We start from the raw sequence: 26,569 nt of genomic DNA on the forward strand, positions 1-26,569 counted from the left end.
CCAACTGGTATACTGAACCTTAGTAATTTGAAACAAAACATAAATATTTAAAAGAATTTTTGAAATTCGGCTTCATTAACATCACTTGAAATGTAATAGAGAAGAAACAAAGCGCACTGTACAAAGTTGTTCTCAGTCACGAATCTATGAAATCTTCAAAACTAAAACGTCATTTGAGACGAGTCATTCGGAGCACACCAAAAAATATATGGAGTTCTTTCGTCGGTAAGAAGCTTGTTGCAAACGTCAGAGACTTGATCGAACAGGAAGTTTTCACCAGCATTAGTGCAAGCATCAAATGAAGTCGCGATAGAAAATGCCAAGCAAAAAAAAAACAATAGGAGAAAATCTCATCAAACGCTGCATGTACGTAAATGTTAAATAACACATTTTTATTGAAATTAAGCTTTCACCATTGTTTGCTTTTCAAGTTGATAAATCAACAGACGTGAGTTCGTGTTCGCAGTTGCTGGTCTGTGTATATATTCATGCGGATGATAGTAAAGAAGAGTTGCTCTTTTTGTGAAGATAGCACGGAGAAAATAAATACCTTTTTTGAAACTGGATGATTAAAATGGGTTAGAACGGCTGTGGGGGTTTGTACCGATGGTGCGCCATCTATTTTTAGCTCAAAATCGGGCTTTCAGAAAAGATTTAGCTGCCTAACCACTGCCCTAACCAATCGACATCAAGAGTCCATTGCTAGTATAAGTCGTAAATTATATAAAATCTGGAGCCTTCAAAGAACTGAGCAAAAACATTAATATAGATCACGAGGTTCTGCTCTTCTACACTTCAGTACGCTGGCTGTCAAACGAAATGTTGTAAATTGTGTTTTTGAATTGAAATCAGAAATCCAATTGTTCTTGGAAGTGCATAGGAAACAAGATTTGTTGGTATACTTAAAACGACATAGAGTGGTTGGAGAGAGTATCATACCTAGCAGATGTATTCGAACATCAAGATAAGCTTAACATGAAACTTCAGAGAAAATGAACGAATATTATAACTTTCCATGATAATCTCGGGGCATTTTTATCAAAGCTGCAAAATCAGTAAAGAAAATAAATCTTGGAAATATTGTAAATTTGAGAAACTCTGCGGTGTGGTAGATGAATCTGATTGTGAGATAATTACAATTTTGAAAGAAGCGATTTCTGGGCATCTTGAATCTCTTGAAAACGAACTGCATCGCTATTTCTCTGAGCTGATAAAAGAAGAATCTGCATTGACGCATTACCCATTCTCTTCTTCCCTTGATGTCGCCAGCATTCCCGATGAATTACAAGATGAATTTTTTGATTTGCAGAATGATTCCGAGTAAGCTGAAAAACTGCAGACACAATTTTGGTGTGGTATTCACCATTCATACCCAAACGTAAAATTGATTGACTTTTCGAGAATATATTTTCAACACTATTCTTCGATTAAATACAAAATTAAGATAATTATAATGACATAGGTTGGCGTTAACAAAATTTTTTAAAAATTAAAAACTTAACCACGAATAGTATGCAATTTTACTCATGCTATTAAAACAGTTATCAAGAGTAGTTCATATTGAAAGTCTACTAGAAAATCTTATTTTATTGCTTATTAATTTCCATACTAATTTCGGGTTTTTAATTCTATGGGGGTCGCGGGTCACTTACTTTTTATAAAAGGGGGTCGCCACTCGAAAAAGGTTGGGAACCACTGGATTAGAGGGTAGCCTCCAAACTACTTGTGTAGCCTCTAGCTTACTTGGGTAGCCTCCAATTTACTGGCTACTTGAGTAGCCTCCAGCCTCCAGCCTACTTGGGTAGCCTCCAGCCTCCAGCCTACTTGGGTAGCCTCCAGCCTCCAGCCTACTTGGGTAGCCTCCAGCCTCCAGCCTACTTGGGTAGCCTCCAGCCTCCAGCCTACTTGGGTAGCCTCCAGCCTACTTGGGTAGCCTCCAGCCTCCAGCCTACTTGGGTAGCCTCCAGCCTCCAGCCTACTTGGGTAGCCTCCAGCCTCCAGCCTACTTGGGTAGCCTCCAGCCTCCAGCCTACTTGGGTAGCCTCCAGCCTCCAGCCTACTTGGGTAGCCTCCAGCCTCCAGCCTACTTGGGTAGCCTCCAGCCTCCAGCCTACTTGGGTAGCCTCCAGCCTCCAGCCTACTTGGGTAGCCTCCAGCCTACTTGGGTAGCCTCCAGCCTCCAGCCTACTTGGGTAGCCTCCAGCCTCCAGCCTACTTGGGTAGCCTCCAGCCTCCAGCCTACTTGGGTAGCCTCCAGCCTCCAGCCTACTTGGGTAGCCTCCAGCCTACTTGGGTAGTCACCAGCCTACTTGGGTAGTCACCAGCCTACTTGGGTAGCCACCAGCCTACTTGGGTAGCCACCAGCCTACTTGGGTAGCCTCCAGCCTACTTGGGTAGCCACCAGCCTACTTGGGTAGCCACCAGCCTCCTCGCCATCTAAATGCTAATTTAAATATCCCTTTCTCCGGCTTCAATTGACCGGATTTAATCGAGCGTGTAAGGCAGCGGTCGGTTCAAGGTCAAAGTTCACCGCCACTTCTCAGGCGTGTCACGTCATCGCGTTACCCCATCTTACACGCCTCGACATAATGTCGTCATAGCCCGGTCATAATGTCGTCATAATCGAGTCCACAAAAACCTTGTCATCGTAACGTCGTCATAATGTCGTCGTAACTTCCTCCAAGTGTCGTCATAATGTCCTCATAATGATGTCAGAACGTTCTCATAATGTAATAAAATCGTGGAGAATTAAATGAAAGCCATCTATTTCTTTAGCCAATGCTTAAGCTCTCATAAACTGGGCTAAGAATCAACTATCAAAGACGTTTTTGTTTTCTTGTTTCTTTCATCTCTATAAAAGTCGAAGGCCTACAATTTTGTTTAAGATTTCTATGTATTAAATGGGATTTTTCCGTTCTACATGTGTAAAATAAACGGTACTTTTTTTTTTATTCACGTGCATTTAATGGTATCATGTTGTACATTTCTATTTACAAAATTTATTTTTTATATGCCTCTGACGTGTCTTATAAAAAGTATCCTTTTCATTGGCTAGCTCAGGGTTTTCCGAACCCTTCCAGTAAAAAGTAATGTAAAGGTCAAGGTCGTGCTTCAAACATCCAACTAAAATATTCACCACTTTAAGCATTATTCCATCTACTGTCTAGCCATTTTAAAAACTTGATATGAACCAGATTTTTTGTGTGTGCATACAATGTTTAAATATCTCATTTAGTGCCGTTTCAATAAAGCGATCACAATTCCAATCGCTTTTGTCAGAATTCCTTTGAGACGAATGTCCCTACAACAATGTGAATGTTGGTCTCCTAAAGTCTACTAGCGAAAGTTGTATTCGTTGTGCCAACACATCCCCGAGTGAAGTTTGTTTGAAAAGAAAGATGGAGTAAAGGGCAATAACTCCGTCGATAAGCTGTTCATATTACATGTGGGGCGTATCAAATTGCCCTTTCATCTTGCACAGGCTTTCATCCGCTGCTTATCGTAAAAAGGTTGGGGTATGGTTAAGCCATTCAGTGATCGGATGCTTGTTCGTTTGAATGTGTTTGATTTCACATAAAGACGTGTTGGATTGATTGTTTGGCTTACACTTTGCAGGAGATTCTTTTAACCGTGGGCCGTTTGAGTGCTGTTGTCCGGCATTGTCCGGCATTGTCCGGTTTGTTTGACTGATGTAGTCCGGCATTGTCCGGTTTGTTTGAGTGATGTTGTCCGCATTGTCCGGTCTGTTTGAGTGATGTTGTCCGGCATTGTCCGGTTTGTTTGAGTGATGTAGTCCGGCATTGTCCGGTTTGTTTGAGTGATGTTGTCCAGCATTGTCCGACATTGTCCGGCATTGTCCGGTTTGTTTGAGTGATGTTGTCCGGCATTTTCCGTTTTGTTTGAGTGATGTTGTCCAGCATTGTCCGACATTGTCCGGCATTGTCCGGTTTGTTTGAGTGATGTTGTCCGGCATTTTCCGTTTTGTTTGAGTGATGTTGTCCAGCATTGTCCGACATTGTCCGGCATTGTCCGGTTTGTTTGAGTGATGTTGTCCGGCATTGTCCGGTTTGTTTGAGTGATGTAGTCCGGCATTGTCCGGTTTGTTTGAGTGATGTTGTCCAGCATTGTCCGACATTGTCCGGCATTGTCCGGTTTGTTTGAGTGATGTAGTCCGGCATTGTCCGGTTTGTTTGAGTGATGTAGTCCGGCATTGTCCGGTTTGTTTGAGTGATGTTGTCCGGCATTTTCCGTTTTGTTTGAGTGATGTTGTCCAGCATTGTCCGACATTGTCCGGCATTGTCCGGTTTGTTTGAGTGATGTAGTCCGGCATTGTCCGGTTTGTTTGAGTGATGTTGTCCAGCATTGTCCGACATTGTCCGGCATTGTCCGGTTTGTTTGAGTGATGTTGTCCGGCATTGTCCGGCATTGTCCGGTTTGTTTGAGTGATGTAGTCCGGCATTGTCCGGTTTGTTTGAGTGATGTTGTCCAGCATTGTCCGACATTGTCCGGCATTGTCCGGTTTGTTTGAGTGATGTAGTCCGGCATTGTCCGGTTTGTTTGAGTGATGTAGTCCGGCATTGTCCGGTTTGTTTGAGTGATGTAGTCCGGCATTGTCCGGTTTGTTTGAGTGATGTTGTCCGGCATTGTACGGTTTATTTGAGTGATGTTGTCTGGCATTGTCCGGTTTGTTTGAGTGATGTTGTCCGGCATTGTCCGGCGTTGTTTGAGTGATGTTGTCCGGCATTGTCCGGCGTTGTTTGAGTGATGTTGTCCGGCATTGTCCGGTTTGTTTGAGTGATGTTGTCCGGCATTGTCCGGCGTTGTTTGAGTGATGTTGTCCGGCATTGTCCGGTTTGTTTGAGTGATGTTGTCCAGCATTGTCCGACATTGTCCGGTTTGTTTGAGTGATGTTGTCCGGCATTGTCCGGCATTGTCCGGTTTGTTTGAGTGATGTTGTCCAGCATTGTCCGGCATTGTCCGGTTTGTTTGAGTGATGTTGTCCGGCATTGTCCGGCATTGTCCGGTTTGTTTGAGTGATGTTGTCCGGCATTGTCCGGTTTGTTTGAGTGATGTTGTCCGGCATTGTCCGGTTTGTTTGAGTGATGTTGTCCGACTTTGCCCGGTCTGTTTGAGTGATGTTGTCCGACATTGTCCGGTTTGTTTGAGTGATGTTGTCCGACATTGTCCGGTTTGTTTGAGTGATGTTGTCCAGCATTGTCCGACATTGTCCGGCATTGTCCGACGTTGTTTGAGTGATGTAGTCCGGCATTGTCCGGTTTGTTTGAGTGATGTTGTCCGACATTGTCCGGTTTGTTTGAGTGATGTTGTCCGGCATTGTCCGGTTGTTTGAGTGATGTTGTCCGGCATTGTCCGGTTTGTTTGAGTGATGTTGTCCGGCATTGTCCGGTTTGTTTGAGTGATGTAGTCCGGCATTGTCCGGTTTGTTTGAGTGATGTAGTCCGGCATTGTCCGGTTTGTTTGAGTGATGTTGTCCGCATTGTCCGGTTTGTTTGCGTGATGTTGTCCGGCATTGTCCGGTTTGTTTGAGTGATGTTGTCCGGCATTGTCCGGTTTGTTTGAGTGATGTTGTCCGACATTGTCCGATTTGTTTGAGTGATGTTGTCCGGCATTGTCCGGTTTGTTTGAGTGATGTTGTCTGGCATTTTCCGTTTTGTTTGAGTGATGTTGTCCGGCATTGTCCGGTTTGTTTGAGTGATGTTGTCTGACGTTGTCCGGTTTGTTTGAGTGATGAAGTTCAGCATTGTCCGGTTTGTTTGAGTGATGTTGTCCGGAATTGTCCGGTTTGTTTGAGTGATGTAGTCCGGCTTTGCCCGGTCTGTTTGAGTGATGTTGTCCGACATTGTCCGGTTTGTTTGAGTGATGTTGTCTGGCATTGTCCGTTTTGTTTGAGTGATGTAGTCCGGCTTTGCCCGGTCTGTTTGAGTGATGTTGTCCGACATTGTCCGGTTTGTTTGAGTGATGTTGTCCGACATTGTCCGGTCTGTTTGAGTGATGTTGTCCGACATTGTCCGATTTGTTTGAGTGATGTTGTCCGGCATTGTCCGGTTTGTTTGAGTGATGTTGTCCGACATTGTCCGGTCTGTTTGAGTGATGTTGTCCGACATTGTCCGATTTGTTTGAGTGATGTTGTCCGGCATTGTCCGGTTTGTTTGAGTGATGTTGTCTGGCATTTTCCGTTTTGTTTGAGTGATGTTGTCCGGCATTGTCCGGTTGTTTGAGTGATGTTGTCCGGCATTTTCCGGCATTGTCCGGTTTGTTTGAGTGATGTTGTCCGGCATTGTCCGGTTGTTTGAGTGATGTTGTCCGGCATTGTCCGGCATTGTCCGGTTTGTTTGAGTGATGTTGTCTGGCATTTTCCGTTTTGTTTGAGTGATGTTGTCCGGCATTGTCCGGTTTGTTTGAGTGATGTTGTCCAGCATTGTCCGGCATTGTCCGGTTTGTTTGAGTGATGTTGTCCGGCATTGTCCGGCATTGTCCGGTTTGTTTGAGTGATGTTGTCCAGCATTGTCCGACATTGTCCGGCATTGCCCGACGTTGTTTGAGTGATGTAGTCCGGCATTGTCCGGTTTGTTTGAGTGATGTTGTCCGACATTGTCCGGTTTGTTTGAGTGATGTTGTCCGGCATTGTCCGGTTGTTTGAGTGATGTTGTCCGGCATTGTCCGGTTTGTTTGAGTGATGTTGTCTGGCATTTTCCGGTTTGTTTGAGTGATGTAGTCCGGCATTGTCCGGTTTGTTTGAGTGATGTAGTCCGGCATTGTCCGGTTTGTTTGAGTGATGTAGTCCGGCATTGTCCGGTTTGTTTGAGTGATGTTGTCCGCATTGTCCGGTTTGTTTGCGTGATGTTGTCCGGCATTGTCCGGTTTGTTTGAGTGATGTTGTCCGGCATTGTCCGGTTTGTTTGCGTGATGTTGTCCGGCATTGTCCGGTTTGTTTGAGTGCTGTTGTCCAGCATTGTCCGACATTGTCCGGCATTGTCCGGTTTGTTTGAGTGATGTTGTCCAGCATTGTCCGGCATTGTCCGGTTTGTTTGAGTGATGTAGTCCAGCATTGTCCGGTTTGTTTGAGTGATGTTGTCCGGCATTGTCCGGTTTGTTTGAGTGATGTTGTCCGACATTGTCCGATTTGTTTGAGTGATGTTGTCCGGCATTGTCCGGTTTGTTTGAGTGATGTTGTCTGGCATTTTCCGTTTTGTTTGAGTGATGTAGTCCGGCTTTGCCCGGTCTGTTTGAGTGATGTTGTCCGACATTGTCCGGTTTGTTTGAGTGATGTTGTCCGACATTGTCCGGTCTGTTTGAGTGATGTTGTCTGGCATTTTCCGTTTTGTTTGAGTGATGTAGTCCGGCTTTGCCCGGTCTGTTTGAGTGATGTTGTCCGGTATTGTCCGGTTTGTTTGAGTGATGTTGTCCGACATTGTCCGGTTTGTTTGAGTGATGTTGTCCGTTAAAATAGTGGCACCCTCTATGAGGCCCATCGACTCTTAGCAATGATAATTGTATCTGTACCCACTAACCTTTTCCCACAACATCCTGCCCTATGGCCAGACTGGTCAGACCCCCCCACACACACACCACAACACTCTGTCCTATGAACAGACACCCCCCCCCCCCACACACACACACACACACTTTAGCCTCTTAATGCGGGCCTAACTGTTAGTTTGAATTTTAAATTTTTGCCTTAGACAGTTTAAACGATTATCTCTTTGCTGCAGGGATAGAGGTGCGCAAAAAACATTTTAGAGAGATCTTCACGATAATCCCTCCTGGTCCAAATATTTTAAGAACTAAAAATAGACGTCTTAAATGTCGCATGAATTGACCCAACGGCTAGAAAACTTTCTGTATTGTTTTTGTAGTAACAAAACCAAATGACCCGAAGGTCGTCGACCATTGACCCCACTGTAGCAGCAACAGTTACATACAAATACACGATCACCATCTTGTATTCCCTGTCCCACCCCCCGGTACAGACAGGTGAAGCAGAGTAGACGAGTTGATTCGACTCTACCTCTGCGGGGCAGACAACCACATGACAACCAACCCAACTCAGCACCGCAACAATCTTTAGGACACAGCCACACTGCAGCTACGTCTATTTTTGGAAAGCACTTAAATTCCATCAATATTCTCCCAATTTTTAAGGCATCACGGGGCTATTTCTCTAGACCAAATTTTTTACGCACTAGAAAAAAAAATTGTTTCAGAATTCACAGGAACAGCAACTCGGAAACTCGCTGTTGATGAAATACGTTTGTTATTCTTAGGGACGTGCATCAATATCTATCCTGTCTAAATGACAACTTATATGAATGACATTTAATGTAAATGACATTAAACCTAAACGACATGTTACCTAAATGACATCTAACGTAATGGCATCTAACATAATAACATATAATCTAAATGAATTATTATCTAAATGCCATCTCACCTAAATGACATCTTACCTAAATGTCATCTCATCTAAATGACATCTTACCTAAATGTCATCTCATCTAAATGACATTCTCCCCAGGTTCCATCTCCAACATTGACGGCCCGACCTTCAAGTGCTCGGACGGGTCAGTACCAGCAAACGAGGTCAAGGTCATTGCTGGAGTTCTGGGAGCGCCGTCCAGCCAGACGTCGATCCAGGTGGCCAACCTGCTCAAGCTGTTCCGTATACCACAGGTGAGTGGAACTCGTGGCTCTCACTGCTCACCTGTCTCACTATATACACCTGTCTCACTACTCACTTGTCTCACTACACACCTGTCTCACTACACACCTGTCTCTCTACACACCTGTCCCACTATACACTTGTCTCACTACACACCTGTCTCACTACACACCTGTCTCACTACTCACCTGTCTCACTACTCACCTGTCTCACTACACACCTGTCTCACTACACACATGTCTCACTACTCACCTGTCTCACTGTACACCTGTCTCACTATACACACCTGTTTCACTACACACCTGTCTCTATAAACACCTGTCTCACTGTACACCTGTCTCACTACACACCTGTCTCACTACACACCTGTTTCACTACACACCTGTCTCACTATACACACTTGTCTCACTTTACGTACCTTTTTACAATATCACTTGACCCTATCGCCCTTAACACCATCTCTAAAAATAGAACCGGAAACTGCTTTCATTACTTCCAAGCTACCTTGAACCGAACGTAAAAGTTTGTTGTTTTCATCACTCCAGCTACTGTCCAACTTGAAAACCTAAGCTATTTGTGACGTCGTTTATTATCCAACCCACTTGCCTTTAGGGTGTAGAACTGAAGATCGGGATTTCCCGACACTCAAGTTTCACTTGTTTGTTTTTAACGGGATTCCCCGTGGAAGTCTTAGAGTAATGGTATAAAAATCTCGTCTCGACTAACCCATCATGGGTCATCCGGTGCTTCGTTGTTGCTGCTGGTGGTGCTGAGGTTAACTGTGTTGGCCATTTAACTGGACAACAGCAGACAACAGACAACAGACACTTTTATATGTACACCTAATAACATTCGTACATTTTCTCGATTTTTGTCTTATCAAAATTAAATAAGTCAACATCTTATTAGTCAAAATGACTAAGTGAAAATTGAAATCACTGAAACATTGATTGATTTCCTGGTTATTGAATGTACTTAAAAAATAAGCGAATGTTAAACAAGCTTTTTTTTCTACTATGTTGTTGCTGTTGACTGATTTCTTCAATATAGATGAGACGGCTAACAGACCCTAGGTCTAGGTGAGACTGACCTACCAGATCCTAGGTGTAGGTGAGACTGACCTAACAGACCCTAGGTCTAGGTGAGACTGACCTAACAGACTTGCTTGTAGAGTCCTAGGTCTACCACCTAAAACTATGGTCGTCAAATCTTTTTTCCATTCAGATTTTGCAGGAGACGAATGAAATACCCGGAGGGAGACACTGGTATGTTAATAGGGGGAGGGGAGAGGGGGGGGGGGGAGGGAGAGGTGGGCTCACCCCCACGACCCCGGGGACGCTTTCATTTCCTCCCAACATTTGGGTGTTTTCTCTCTTTAATCCTTTGATCGCTTCTACGATTTCCATCCTCTTGTTTAACACACTCGATACCCCACGCACACTCCGAACACACACACACCACACCCCTACACACACACCGACACACACCAACACCACACACACACACACACACACAGTAGGTTCGCACGTTATTCTAGAAAATGTATAGAGCAAAGAGAAATTTAAATATGACATTTCTAGATGACAGTTCCAAATGACATTTCTAGATGACATTTCTACATATTTCTACATGCCATTTCAATAGGACATTTCCAAATGACATATTTTGATGATATTAAAGATTACATTTCTTGATGACTTTTCTGCAAGACAATTTTAGATGACATTTCTACATGGCATTTCTAGATGACATTTCTACACTCCAGACGGACAAGATCCACAAGTTTAATCAACAGTAGTAGAGGCCTCGTCTTCCACATTCTAAAATAAGTTGGTAGTGGCTTATCCATTACGTGAAAGTTGTGGCACATATCCATTATGTGAAAGTGGTTGTGGCACTTATCCATTATGTGAAAGTTGTTGTGGCACATATCCATTATGTGAATGTGGTTGTGGCACTTATCCATTATGTGAAAGTTGTTGTGGCACATATCCATTATGTGAATGTGGTTGTGGCACTTATCCATTATGTGAAAGTTGTTGTGGCACATATCCATTATGTGAAAGTTGTTGTGGCACTTATCCATTATGTGAAAGTTGTTGTGGCACATATCCATTATGTGAAAGTTGTTGTGGCACATATCCATTATGTGAATGTTGAGATAGTGGCTTACATCCATCTGGTGAGGCACTTGTGGCATGCCACATCTAGTGGGAGTTGGTGAGGCACTTGTGGCATTCCACATCTAGTGGGAGTTGGTGTGGCACTTGTGGCATTCCACATCTAATGGGAGTTGGTGTGGCACTTGTGGCATGGCATTCCACATCTAGTGTGGGTTGGTGTGGAACTTGTGGCATGCCACTTCTAGTGGAAGTCAGGTTTGGTTACATAAAACAACTTTAAACTCTTTTTTTCGCAAGCCTCGACGGTTTCCATTTGCCGGTTATTTCCGGCCAGGTCCGGCCACTAAAACACCCAACTAGTCCTTAGATGACGCGTCACTCGCCCAACTCAGATAGGCGAGCCGGACTCGATCAGGCGTGCTATTGGTGATCGATCTTCGTCGTCAAGTGATTGGTTGGTGTGTTCACGTGTGTGTTTGTGTGTGTTTGTGTGTGGGGATGTGTGGGTGTGAAAGGGTGTAGAGATATGTTTGAAAGTGTAACAAATTGTCAAGTTAAAATGTGTGAAACTATGTGGACATCCAACACGGTTGTTTTTTTTTATATCAGAAAAGTGTTTTAGTCAAAATAATACTTTGACTACATCATGCAAGTATAACGAACAGCATTTATTACCAACTCGTTTTGTCCAAACACTCTTTAAAAACCTGTGAAGAGTGTCATGTCTTGTCCACTTTGAAAGCACACCGTCTTGTTTTAGATACTGACCTCACCCCCCCCCCTCTCCCCACATACATCAGCAATGCCTAGCCGTCTCAATTAGAGTAATTAAATTAAGAGCAAAAATAATGTAATATTAATTAAGTTATTACGGAGAACCCTTAAACCAAACTTCTTCAGCTGGATGCTACATTTAATAAATGAACATAATAATAAATAAAAAACAAATGAACGAATCTGTAGAAAGATGCATTGGGTAAAAAATAGATTGCATATTTAATGGCGGAACCGTTTCTTTCCTCGAATTGATTCGCTGATTACATGTGTATTGAGCAACATGCAAGAATTAGAGTTTATCTTTTTATTTCGTCCACTGCCTAAAGGGTGATGTTTGGACGGAACATTTTTCTCAGAATCTTTATAAATTAATTAGACCGAGATAGGAATCTGTGCATGTGGCCACCGACAGGATGGCCGAGGTAGGAGTGGATGCATGTGGCCATTAGAGTTTCTTCCAGGCATCTCTTTGGGGAGGGGGGGGGGGCAGAGCCCCCCCCCCCCCCCCCCCGAAGAAAGTCTACCGCCCCCCGAACAAAATTGAATTTTTATAGAAATTATATACTTTTAAGAGTGTCCGCCAGACCCCCCCCCCCCCGCCGAAAATTTCAAGTGCGCCCCCCCCCCCCCCGGAGAAGTTAGATTTTGTTTCTACTTTGCAGGTATCGCATTGTCACTCCCGCCCCAGCCCAAAACACAAAAACAAACAAACACACATACACACACACACAACTCACATACAAAGAATGACGTCAAAAATCATCCTACCCAAAATATCGATTTATTAACGATTTGCCTTTTTTTTACTATTTACAAATATTTTTAAAATGTGAAATAGTTGTTGAAACAAGTTTAAAAAAAAAGAAAAACGTTCAATCCACCATCAGTTTAAGTTAGTGTTAAGTGATGTTACAGTCATGATAAAGTCATGATAAAGTCATGTTAAAGTCACAACACTACCATTTATCACTGACACAATCACAGACAATCACTGGTACAATCCCCGATACACACTTTTAAAGGGTGAAATGTATAAACGGACACCCTGAAGCTACATCCCTGCTCCCCGCCTGCCCCCGCTCCCTCTTACCCCCCCCCCCCCCCCCCCCCCCACCTTCCAGTGATGATGAGACGAATCCTAGGATCGAGCTAATCCAATTGTAGAAAATGTCTTTCCTCTCTAGAACTCACTCGTGTGCGCTGGCAACTCGATAATCCGACTCAGCTTTAGGGTGAGTAAATACCGCACACGCAGGGGCGTAGAGAGGTTCAGTGTTCTCTTCATTGTCAGGGGCGTAGAGAGGTTCAGTGTTCATTGTCAGGGGCGTAGAGAGGTTCAGTGTTCTCTACATTGTCCCACACATCCCAAAATATGATGGCGTTCAGTAAAATACGTCTAGGGTCGGGCTGTAACTGATTGAAACTCTACCAGGTCGATACAGGCATACAGAAGTATCAGATCGATATATACTTACATTATACTTACAGAATGGCTAGAAACGGAATTTAAATATATCGCATGTATACATGTCCATAAATATCAGTTTAGAGTGGGTAGAATCTTATTTAAAATGCATTCAATCGATACAGGCGTACAAAAAAATATTAGCTTTTTCTTGATGATATTTTAAGACAATGATACTTTTCTAAGACAATGATGCTATTCTAAAAAAGATATTGATGCTATTCTAAGCCATAATCAGACACTGTTGGGGGAAGTGGAAAATGGGGGGGGGGGGGAATGTCATGCTTCAGTTAAAGGAGTTTACAGTGGGAAAATACATGTTATTTACATCAGCAAGCGAGGTTTTTAGGCAAGTGTCGACGGCATGCGGCACAGTTTAGGCAAGTGGCGAGGGCTGTCTGCAAGATTTTGTGTTGAGGGCTCATCTTGCAGATTTAAGAAAAACTTTTCGAGCGGAACAAAACAATACACGCACACATGAAAAGAGGTTTTTGTTGTATTGATTTGCTTCACATTTCTTTTCACATTCTTGGCCATCACAAACATCGCTGTCTCCTGGTAATAAAAACAGATTCATTAAACTAATTGTAGGCATGTGTATATATATATATATATATATATATATATATATATACGTGCGGCGTCAATTCGGCCAATGACGAAACGGCCCCGTCAAAACGACCCCGACAAAACGACCCCGTCAAAACGACCCCGTCAAATCGGCCCCCGTCAAAAGGGCCAGCGACATATGGACCCCGTCATATAGGCTCCCGACAAATAGACTCCCGTCATTTAGACTACCGACAAATAGGCTCCCGTTATATAGGCTCCCGACAAAAGGGCTCCGGTCAATAAGGCTCCTGACAAATAGGCTCCCGTCATTTTGGCTCCCGACATATAGTCTCCCGTCATTTAGTTTTTTCCACAAAACGGCCCCCGTCATTACGACTCCCGACAAATAGGCTCCCGCCATTTAGTTTCTCCACAAAACGGCCCCCGTCATTACGACTCCCGACAAATAGGCTAGCGTCATTTTGGCTCCCGACAAAAAGGCTCCTGTCAATTTGGCTCCAGACAAAAGGACCACTGGCACAGTGGCGTAGCTACCGTAAAGCTAGCGTAAGCAAAGCATGGGGGCCCAAGGCACATAGCGGCCCTTTTCCCTCATAAAAAATTAAAACTTTTACAATGGAATTTTAATATTTGTTACATATAAATAATTTTAAAAAAGAAAAAGGTTAAAAGTTCCAAAAAGCCCCCCCCCCCCCCCGCACCGTTTCGGCAGTGGGATTCAGTGTTTGTGGGTCAAACAGAGCCCAATCGTTATAATAACACTACAGGCTATATCACTTTGTCGTGCAAGACATTGAGAGAATCAGCCTATAAATAAACTTTCTAGCAGTAGTAGGCAAGCATAATAATATAGTATAAATACAAAATCAGGACATATAGGGCCTACAATACAAAATGTTGCCTTCAGAATATTTATATATTAAAAAATATCCATCGTAAGTAGAAGTTGATCTCTTCGTTTAACTCCTCTGTAGCCTAACGCAGAGGCGTAGCGAAGGCGAGGCGGGGGGTGCGGACCGCAACGGGTGACACCATTTAGGGGGGGGGGGGGTGACACCAAAGGCAAAAAATTGTAACATTTATAGAATGAAATGCCATTTTCCAGATCCATTAGTTAAAGTTAAATAGTCTTCTAAGTACAAATCGAAAATTATATCAAGAGGGGGGGGGGGGGGTGTGACACCACGACGTAAACGTAAACTATAAAGAAAACAATGCTACATCCAACTGTATTATAAACAGACTGTAGATAAACATCGTTACTATTAAGTCAGCAGTGATTAAAGCTTAAACACGTACGTGTACCAGTATGTGGCATATATATAAATTTTAGGCCTATGTAGGCCGACACACACACACACATATATATATATATATATATATATATATATATATATATATATATATATATATATATATATATATATATATATATATATATATATATATATGTATATATATATATATATATATATATATATATATATATATATATATATATATATATATATATATATATATATATATATATATATATATATATATATATATATATATATGCTTTGTTTCCTGGGAGGGGGGTGACAATACGAAGTGCCGCACCGGGTGAGACCCGACCTAGCGACGCCACTGGCCTAACGGCTGACGAAGGGGCCCACTGATAATTTTTGCATAGGGGCCCAAAAATCCTAGCTACGCCACTGCACTGACAAAACCGTTTCTGTAGAGACTAAGTCTCCCGGCAAAGCGGTCTCATTGAATATGACATCTGCCAGTGGGACCCCTTCATCAATATTCTTTAGAGTTAGCTTATCCGACACTCTTATGTAATACAACGTATGCATCTCTTGTTCGGCAGGCCTTATTTTTATATTAGTTTATCTATTATAAAATATAGTATGTTTTAATTTAAGGATCATCTATCTATGACATCCATAATTGAGTCGGTTATAGGCTGTTCCAACTCATTGTGTGGGGAGAAGGGTCCCCGCTGTACCTTCCTAACTGCAATATGCTTGTACAGGGGCGTAGCGAGGGGAGGGGCGGGGGGTGCGGACCGCACCGGGTGACACCATTGAGGGGGGTGACACAAAGGCAAAAAATAGCAAAATATATAGAGAAAAAGTTGAGGGGGTGGGGGTGCAAATCGAAAGTTTGGGGGGGGGGGTTGCAAATCGAAAACTTGAAAGTTTGTCCCCGGGAAGGGTCGCAACGCCTCTGGGGGGGGGGGGGGGGTGACACCATTAAGTGCCGCACCGGGTGACACCCGACCTCGCTACGCCACTGTGCTTGTAGGTTATCAAAACAAAATGCTGTTATCATGTTAACATCATGTATATCATACATTTACACTTCTGTGCTCGCTTTTAAGCAACAGATCTTTTCTGTTGTAAATTAAACATTATCAAAACTTTAGAATTGGTGGAATTTAGCTGTTAAGGGCTCGATTTGTTTGTGAATTAATGTTGGTTCATGAAAAAATAATTTCATTCGGGCATTAAAAAGAGGTTATGGTGGTATTGGAGGTAGGACACAATGGTTACTTTTATGCCAATAGTGGTCATATCATTCATTTTTCTGGAGCCAATATGTCGGGAGTCATTTTGTCAAAAGCCAATATGTCGGGAGCCCAATTGCCGGGAGCCAATATGTCGGGAGCCCATTTGTCGGTAGCCAAAATGTCGTGAGCCCATTTGCCGGGAGCCCATTTGTCTTGAGCCCTTATGTCGGGAGCCAATATGTCGGGAGCCGCTTTGTCGGGAGCCAATATGTCCTGAGCCTATTTGTCAGGGGTTAATATGTCGGGAGTCCATTTGTCGGGAGCCTATATGTCGCAAGTCAATATGACGGGAGCCCATTTGACGGGAGCCAATAAGTCGGGGCCCTTTTGACGGGGCTATTTTGACGGGATCGGTTTGTCGGGAGTCGATTTGACGGGGTCGTATTAACGGGGCCGTTTTGACGGGGCCGATTTGTCCCGGGCCGTTTTGACAGGGCACCATATATATATATATATATATATATATATATATATATATATATATATATATATATATATATATATATATATATATAATATATATATATATATATATATATATATATATATATATATATATATATATATATATATATATATATATATATATATATATATATATATATATATATATATATATATATATATATATATATATATATATATATATATATATATATATATATATATATATAATGTAATGTCAAACATAAAAACAGTAAAGCTGTACTATATCGAGTGGCTACAGGACATTACCCCCCTGGATATTTCCCCCCCCCCCCCCGGACATTCCCCCCCCCCGTATTTACCCCCCCCCCCCCCCCGGAGCAATTACCCCCTGTCAATTACCCCCTGTCAATTACCCCCCCCCCCCCCCCCGGGGAATTACCCCCCCTCTCAAGTTAAAATCCTAACTCTAACTAGAATTGTATACCTATATACTACTTTAATCCAAACCTTAAGAAAAAGACCAAAACCTAAGCATCCACCTTAGCCTAAAACTTCACACAAAACCAAAACCAAAGCTAGACACAACCCTAACCCTAACACTAGCTCTAACCCTAACCCTAATCTTAACCCTAACCCTAACCCTAACCCTAACCCTAACCCTAGCCCTAGCCCTAACCCATCCACAACTCTGTTGTACCTAACAAATTTACAACTCTCGCTTAAGTTCAATGACAAAGTGGTCAATGACAAAAACTGATTGCGTAAATTCATGACGTCACGTGACAAGTAACTTCCGGTAAAAAAAAATTGACCACAGAGATAGTTCTCATTTGTGAGCAGCCGAGTGGAACGCTGGTCACTGATTGGAACGTGAACTCACGTGATTGGGTGGCCGGCTGGTCGGTGTCAACAGGGGGGGGGTGACCGCTACTACACCGGGGGGGGGGGGGGGTAACTGATGTACGAGGCAGGGGCGGTAACTTGTATGTGTGACAAGGGAAGTAACTAACATAAGGGAAGTAACTAACATGTGTGACAAGGGAAGTAACTAACATGTGTGACAGGGGAAGTAACTAACATGTGTGACAAGGGAAGTAACTGACACAAGGGAAGTAACTAACGTATGTGACAAGGGAAGTAACTAAGATGTGTGACAAGGGAAGTAACTAACGTATGTGACAAGGGAAGTAACTAACATGTGTGACAAGGGAAGTAACTGACATGTGTGACAGGACACAAGGTTGACCGAGCAAGACGATTTCGCAGATTACCCACCTGAAACTGTATTGCCCTCTTACATCCAGCACTTATAGCCATAGATCCGCTCCTTTAAAAAACGGACAACTTTCAACGTGAAGCAAAAAACAAAATTCGTTTTCTCGGCGAAATTTAACTCCCCTCCAATCGTGGGTTTTTTGTCCCGACGAATCTGATTGGCCAAATTGATTTCCACGGCTGCCTGGGTTTGACCGGATTGGTCGTTAGAGGCTACTATTTTTAGACATTCAGCGACTCTGCTTAATTTGGCAGATACCAAGACCCGTCCAAATCCACTTGTGTTGGCCAATTGTTGCTTGTATTTGTTCCTAATGGCTTTCTCTGTGTGGCTGTGGATTTTTTGTCATGGGGGGGGGGGGGGGGGTGGATCGCTGGGAGGGGAGCGTGCAAACCTGCAATAGAATATGTTGAGCTACAATCGAGCAAGCTGGCCTACAGCTAGTTGGCCTAACGTAGAGCAAGTTTGCTGACAGCAGGAAAATACTGTAGGTAAAAGAACAGCGGTGTCTGTCAACTGTTTTATACTGCTCTAAACAGACACAGAGGATTAAAAGTTTATTACGTGAGGACACATACACTAAGTTTAGACCAAGGTCCTTTAGATTTGGTCTTGTTTTCATCCTAAGGAGAAAATAAATTGTTTCAGAGTTGTAGCTAAGGTTTTACAGTCTGGGTTGTATCGACTGGGGTTGTATCGCAGGGGTTATATTTTCTGGTGTTGTAAGGGCTGGGGTTGTTGACGCGGGTGTTGTTGACGTGGGTACTAATGTTCCATACTTGACAACCCACATGTTCATTACTTCACAACCACCGTTCCTTACTTGATAACCCATTGTTCCTTACTTGACAACCCTTTGTTCCCTACTTGACAACCCATTGTTCCTTACTTGACAACCCATTGTTCCCTACTTGACAACCCCATGTTCCCTACTTGACAACCCACATTCCTTACTTGACAAACCCATATTCCCTACTTGACAACCCCTTGTTCCCTACTTGACAACCCCTTGTTCCCTACTTGACAACCCCATATTCCCTACTTGACAACCCCATATTCCCTACTTGACAACCCCATATTCCCTACTTGACAACCCCTTGTTCCCTACTTGACAACCCCTTGTTCCCTACTTGACAACCCCATATTCCCTACTTGACAACCCCATATTCCCTACTTGACAACCCCATATTCCCTGCTTGACAACCCCATATTCCCTACTTAACAACCCCTTGTTCCCTACTTGACAACCCCATATTCCCTACTTGACAACCCCATATTCCCTACTTGACAACCCCTTGTTAAATTGTCCTGAGCACATACAAACTAGACTTATTGCACTGGTCCCTGACAGCTCATGTAAACACTGACTCAGCTTTAATTCGTTTCTGGCATTACGTGTGATGAGATCTAAGTAAACTCAATCACCCGATTTGAGATGTCCCTTTAAGTCAGGGGTTTCCAAACTTTTCAGTCCGAGGGCCGCATTAACTATCAAATTTCACTTCGGGGGCCAGTTTCTTCCAGGCATGTCTTTGACTTTTTCTGCGCAAAGTTCTTCAGTCATCACCAACAAACGATTTTTCCTTAGACAAAAAGATCTCTGCGGGCCGGATTAGAGGACTTCGCGGACCGCATTCGGCCCGCGGGCCGTAGTTTGGAGACCCCTGCTTTAAGTGATGGTATGTGTGTGTAGGTGTGTGTGTGTTTGTGTGTGTGTGTGTGTTGATAATTTGTATTTGTGATGTGTGTTGATGTCCTGGTATGTGTGTGTTGATACCTTGTATTTGTGACGTACCTTCAAGTATTGGTATGTGTGTGTGTTGATAATTTGTATACGAGCTATGTGTCGATGTGCTTATATATGTTGAAACGTTGTATTTGAGATATGTGTTGTTGATGTCCTGGTATATGTATGTTGATACGTTGTATTTGAGATATGTGTTGATGTCCTGGTGTGTGTGTGTTGATACGTTGTATCTGAGATGTGTGTTGATGTCCTGGTGTGTGTGTGTGTTGATACGTTATATTTGATACGTGTGTTGATACCTTGTCCAGTTATTCCTGAATGCCCCAGCAGTTGGCAGTGACTGATGACACAAACCTCTGGTATTTAGCCGAGCCGGTCATTGAGGCGCCATTACTGGACCAGGTAGTCAACTCTGCCATTGTTGGGGGATAGACCCAATCAGGTGTGAGCCGGACTATTTTAGGGCTTTTGTCAGGGTGTTAGGAAATTGTGTGGCGTGTGTGGGTGGCTAGTGGTGTGGGGTGTGTGGGGTGTGAGCCGGACTATTTTAGGGCTTTTGTCAGGGTGTTAGGAAATTGTGTGGCGTGTGTGGGTGGCTAGTGGTGTGGGGTGTGTGGGGTGTGAGCCGGACTATTTTAGGGCTTTTGTCCGGGTGTTAGGAAATTGTGTGGCGTGTGTGGATGGCTAGTGGTGTGGGGTGTGTGGACGGGGTAAACCTACGTCTCATACAATAAGTGGAAGATTACCAAGTCACGTGGGACGTCTTGTGTGGGTGACAGCTGGGAGAAGATGAGCTGTGAGGTTATTGAGGTTATTTTTTTTTCTGCCGTGTTCGCTGTGTGCCCTGTGGCAGTGTGGTTGTTGTAGCCGTGTGGCAGTGTGGTTGTTGTTGCCGTGTGGCAGTGTGGTTGTTGTAGCCGTGTGACAGTGTGGTTGTTGTAGCCGTGTGGTTGTTGTAGCCGTGTGGCAGTGTGGTTGTTGTAGCCGTGTGGTTGTTGTAGCCTTGTGGCAGTGTGGTTGTTGTAGCTGTGTGGCAGTGTGGTTGTTGTAGCCGTGTGGCAGTGTGGTTTTTGTAGCCGTGTGGCAGTGTGGTTGTTGTAGCCGTGTGGCAGTGTGGTTGTTGTAGCCGTGTGGCAGTGTGGTTGTTGTAGCCGTGTGTGGCAGTGTGGTTGTTGTAGCCGTGTGTGGCAGTGTGGTTGTTGTAGCCGTGTGGCAGTGTGGTTGTTATAGCCGTGTGGCTTACTTCAGTTGACTATCTAGATTCGCGTTTATGTGGACACATTCCTCGACCTCTCTTTCGTCCACCCAACCCTCTGTCCTCCCCACCCCCGACCCCCGTCTTTCCCCGACCCCCCCCCCCCCCCCCACCTTCCTACAACCGACATCTCAACATCGCCCCTGTATACCGGATTTACCGGCATCTGACTTTGATGAGACGACCGTTGATAGACCCGACAAACGTCACGTCCCCGGGGAGGGTCGGGGAGAGGGGAGGGGTGGGTCAGCTCACCAAGTGCCAGACAATTAGAGACGACGTTTGGGAGATTAAACCCAATCAACGCTAACAGTCGAGAATGTTCTGAGAAGAACCTAATTAAACCGCACAGAAACTTGAACTAGTTAGTTAGTTCTGGAACCTACACACTTTTACAACAGTTGTGTAGTTCTGTCTGTCTTGCTCATCACCGAGTCCTAACTTGAACCTTGCTAACTCCTTAAGGCCTTACGATTTCAGTTGATAGCTCTAAAACATAGTGACTGCTTTACATACATAAGACTAACTCGATTGTTTTTTTTAGAGCTACGCCTTGGCCACTAAACTAACAACAAGTTGTGGAAAAAGAAAGTTGCAAAACAAACAAAAGTTTTAATAATTTTATTAACACTTTGACCCTTGTTACAATAACAACATATAAATAGAAACAACAACGTTGTAAAAAATATAAATATATACAGCGTTTTTATACAACTATATTTTGGAATATTGAAAAATGCGGCTTTAAAATCCGTGGAATATTAAAACTACGTTGAATGGGTGTAAGTTCTAGGCCACTGGTCTTGCAGGTAATTTCAGGTCACGTGACTAGTGTGGCAGGTGAAACGATTTTGTTTTGTCCGTTATTTCACTAGAGAGAACATGGAACAATGTCTAGCTACAGGCACAGGTCAAGGGTCAATAGGTCAAGGCTGACGACGGCCTTAGCTGAGCGATTCCTTGTCGAACATGTACTCGCCAAGACCCGACCCCACGCGCTTCAGGTTGGTGATGTGGTCACTCAGCTCCTTGATGGACTCGACCTGCTCGCCCAGGTATTCGGACTCCAGGAAGTCGGCCATCTGTCATACAGCAAACATATGTCAGATTTCATACAACAAACATATGTCAGATGTCATACAGCAAACATATGTCAGATGTCATACAGCAAACATATGTCAGATGTCATACAACAAACATATGTCAGATGTCATACAGCAAACATATGTCAGATGTGGCATCTGTCATACATCAGTTATATGTGTCACAAAATTCTAATACTAGCACAACGTTAGTTAATTTAGATATCCTTTAATCATAACCTTAGACTTTACAAACCGTAATTATAAACATCTGGGCGTTAGCTTTTCAAAGTATCGATACCCGTGTTAGCCAACTGTTAATGTCAACTATCAAAGTTACGATACCTGTAGTAGCTAATTGTCGCATTAACCGAGAAAAACGACGACAATATTTCCAATAACCTGGGACCCCCGAGTACATCCTTGAACTTAATTAAACTTAATTAAAATGTGTCCTCTTGATCTGAGCCCAATGGATCGTCTGCCCCAGTCACCGTCTTGACGACAAACATCAGACCTTAAGTCTGGGGTCGTCAGGTAAATTGGCGCGTTCACTGCTGCCGTTTAACTACTCGAGAAAAATCAATGGGCTGTTATAGTCCCGCACTGCCACGGTAAACTAATTGAGCAGATCTTGGAGACAAGATAATCGGTGATGTTGTGTTTTCATGTTTAGATCGATACGTCAAATTTAAGTGAGATTAGACACGTGAGATTCACACAGGTGGGATTTAGACAGGTGGAATAGGGACAGGGGGCATTTGGACGGGGGCATTTGGACGGGGGCATTTGGACAGGGGGCATTTTAACAGGGCATTTGGACATAAGGCATTTGGATATGGGGCATTTGAACAGGATGGCATTTGAACAAGGGGCATTTGGACAAAGGGTTATTTGGACAGGGGCCATTTGGACAGGGGGGCATTTCCGACAGGGGGCATTTGGACAGGGGCATTTGGACAGGGGGGGGGGCATTTCCGACAGGGGCATTTGGACAGGGGGACATTTTCGAACGGGAGCATTTGGACAGTTGAAAACTGGAGAACCAAACCCAGACAGGTGAAGCAGGGACCAATTTAAAACAGATAAACTTCAGGCTGGGAAAAATATTTTAACCTAAACTTTGGACTTTTGATATATGGACACGACCGTGCTGAACACACCCACCTGGGCGTCCCCGTGTCAACAAACCCACCTGGGCGTCCCCGTGTCAACAAACCCACCTGGGCGTCCCCGTGTCAACAAACCCACCTGAGCGTCCCCGTGTCAACAAACCCACCTGGGCGTCCCCGTGTCAACAAACCCACCTGGGCGTCCCCGTGTCAACAAACCCACCTGGGCGTCCCCGTGTCAACAAACCCACCTGGGCGTCCCCGTGTCAACAAACCCACCTGGGCGTCCCCGTGTCAACAAACCCACCTGGGCGTCCCCGTGTCAACAAGCCCACCTGGGCGTCCCCGTGTCAACAAACCCACCTGGGCGTCCCCGTGTCAACAAACCCACCTGGGCGTCCCCGTGTCAACAAACCCACCTGGGCGTCCCCGTGTCAACAAACCCACCTGGGCGTCCCCGTGTCAACAAACCCACCTGGGCGTCCCCATGTCCGAGACAAATCTTGTGCAGGTCCAGCAGGGATTGGTTCACGCTCTTCTCCAGCTGTAGGGCGACATGCATGGCTTCTAGACCACTTCCCCACTCGTCACGCTCCGGTTTCTGGAAGCAAAGTCAATTTTAATGGGTACCTACCCCACCATTTTAGTGGGTACCTACCCCAAAAATTTTAGTGGGTACCTACCCCATCATTTTAGTTGGTGCCTACCCCATCATTTTAGTGGGTGCCTACCCCATCATTTTAGTGGGTGCCTACCCCATCATTTTAGTGGGTACCTACCCCATAATTTTAGTGGGTACCCACCCCATAATTTTAGTGGGTACCTACCCCATCATTTTTGTTGGTACCTACCCCATCATTTTAGTGGGTAACTACCCCATCATTTTAGTGGGTAACTACGCCATACTTTTAGTGGGTACCTACCCCAAAAAAATTTGGAACCTACGCCATACCAGATTTTAGTGGGTACCTACGCCATAATTTTGGTGGGTACCTACCTCATTATTTTAGTGGGTACCTACTCCTTAATTTTAGTTGGTACCTACCCCATCATTTTATTTGGTACCTACCCCATAATTTTAGTGGGTCATTAATTCGTCATGGTCTGGCTTATACTATTAGGTTGTTAGCCCTTTGATTTGGACTGCTATGTTTACTTAGCTTTTCATGAGCGAGTGACCTGCCCTTTGAATGAGTTACATCCCATTAGATGGCTGAACCATGAACGGTTATCTGTCGTTTGTTACACAAGGGAACTAATTTCATGAACTGGTTACCTTGATGTCCTGCAGGACAATTCGTCCTCCCCGCTTCACCTGGTAGGACATGAACTTCTGCGCATGCTCTCTCTCCTCTCCCGAGAGTTTCTTGAAGTACTTGGCGAACCCTGGCAGCGCCACGTCGTCACGATCAAAGTACGAACCCTGTTAGACACGATCAAAGTACGAACCCTGTTAGACACGATCAAAGTACAAACCCTGTTAATGTACGAACCCTGTTGATATATATATATATATATATATATATATATATATATATATATATATATATATATATATATATATATATATATATAATTCTCTTCTGGGAGAAGCTAGAAAACAAGCTGTAAACGCGCTCCCTACCACCCCAAACCCCTACATGGTCTGGTGAGCTGTGGTTCACGCTTAATGTTTACAAGCAGAGCCGGGTTTAGTGACGACTATTAGGGGCATATAATTTAGTATGAAACGATTTTAAACGTAGGTGGGAGGGGGGGGGGAACTAAATGGAGTTTACTTTAACTGAGGGGGGGAAGGGGGGGGGGTTATCGTCCTTAACGAGCTACTTATAGTGTTTTAAAGAAATATTTTCAGTGGTAGCGTTGGTACTGTCGAATTCACAAATTATGAATTACTGAAAAGTAGAAAAAACAACAACTATATAGCGGCGTATGTTATGCCGCGGGCCGGCTCGTATATATATATATATATATATATATATATATATATATATATATATATATATATATATATATATATATATATATATATATAATGCTTAATACGCTAATAAATTTATAATCAATAACAATGTTGATCTGCAACAAAGATAATGGGCCAGAAAAAATCTTTGACAGATTGTAAACACGCAGTGAATGCGACCATGACCTAACGACGCATGTAGGTCATCACTCGCTGCTCAACAGACCTTTGCGCATGTCCGTCCGGACGTTTATAGTTTATAAATAGCACACCGGTATGATCGAAATGTAAACAAAGTCACGTGAGCGATCAACGGGAAAACCCTAAAGCTTGTTTTCGTTTTGATCAGATTTAGTTGCGGAGTTATATGAGTAGTGTTCTCTTTGTTTACAGCTTCAGCCCCCCCCCCCCCCCCAAGTTTGTAGCGTGTCTAGATCTACATCTCATCTTATTTAACGACATTAAAGGACAAGTGAGATGAGGGGGTATAGCGTTGCTTGTATAACAGGTTTCGATTTAGCCTTTAGTATGTGTGGGGCTGGTTTTTTTAATAAATGCGTAGTGTTCAAACTAACAAGTAGTAGCCTACTATAACTAACGCGTGCTCTAACTAACGAGTGCTCTGACTAACGAGTGCTCTAACTAACGAGTGCTCTAACTAACGAGTGCTCTAACCAACGGGTGCTCTAACTAACGGGTGCTCTAACTAACGGGTGCTCTAACTAACGGGTGCTCTAATTAACGGGTGCTCTAATTAACGAGTGCTCTAATTAAAGGGTGACTTACCATGGACATGTAGCAGTAGCTGGCGTAGAGTTCCATGTTGATCTGGCGGTTGATGCCAGCCTCGTTGTCTTGGTGGAAGTTCTGGCGGCACTGGCTGACAGACATGTTGCTAGTTGGATGCTGTTGTCGGACGTTAGACACGGATGTTGGATGCTGGATACGGTTGTCGGACGTTAGACAAAAATGTTGGATGCTGGATGCTGGTGTTGGATGATTGCCTGTACGTACCCTGACGCAGCGAGACAATAGATTGAAGCGCAGTTGTCTTTCCCTTGTTTTTATACTCTGCCCCGGCCGGTCATTGGAAACTAGGTCACGCGAGGGTCACGTGATTCGGGCGCGCACAGGGGAGATAACTTTGTTGACAAGTAGGCAACAAGCACATCTAATCACGTGACGATGCTATGGAATGTTTTCCTTTTCCTATCATCTCTCTCAAGCCCACATTTACTCAGACACACACACACACAAACACACACAACTCACATAGAAACACATACACGCACTTAAATACAAGTCATATTCACAGTTACTCTCAGATACATACATATAAACGTACATATATACATTAACATACTGAAGCTACTAAAATAAACACTCATAGAAACGAATATACATGTACGCACATACACACGTACTCGTATACCCTGATACACCATAAAAAATTGAGTAAATAGTGTCACGAAAATTTCCATTAGCTACCTATGTGAAATACCTTGTATATGTATCAACACCCCCTCA

General features: G+C 43.7%; 2 protein-coding genes across 2 annotated transcripts; both read right to left on the reverse strand.

Annotated features, from left to right (window-relative positions):
• Positions 1 to 1,734: 1,734 nt before the first annotated feature.
• On the reverse strand, positions 1,735 to 2,436 carry LOC131934976 (galectin-3-like). The gene is made up of 2 exons (XM_059291252.1): positions 2,410 to 2,436; positions 1,735 to 2,157 (listed from the first exon to the last, which is right to left on the reverse strand). Exons 1-2 carry the CDS (start codon positions 2,434 to 2,436, stop codon positions 1,735 to 1,737), a joined length of 450 nt encoding a protein of 149 aa, XP_059147235.1.
• A 19,055-nt stretch (positions 2,437 to 21,491) lies between these two features.
• On the reverse strand, positions 21,492 to 26,013 carry LOC131934974 (soma ferritin). Its single transcript, XM_059291249.1, has 4 exons — positions 25,829 to 26,013; positions 24,356 to 24,502; positions 23,555 to 23,680; positions 21,492 to 21,967 (listed from the first exon to the last, which is right to left on the reverse strand). The coding sequence occupies exons 1-4, from the start codon at positions 25,931 to 25,933 to the stop codon at positions 21,830 to 21,832; spliced, it is 516 nt and encodes a 171-aa protein (XP_059147232.1). The 5' UTR covers positions 25,934 to 26,013; the 3' UTR covers positions 21,492 to 21,829.
• Positions 26,014 to 26,569: the final 556 nt, after the last annotated feature.

This window comes from Physella acuta, unplaced genomic scaffold, assembly GCF_028476545.2.
Source record: "Physella acuta isolate Inbredline_101_S28 unplaced genomic scaffold, ASM2847654v3 ptg000125l, whole genome shotgun sequence".
Taxonomy (NCBI): domain Eukaryota; kingdom Metazoa; phylum Mollusca; class Gastropoda; family Physidae; genus Physella; species Physella acuta.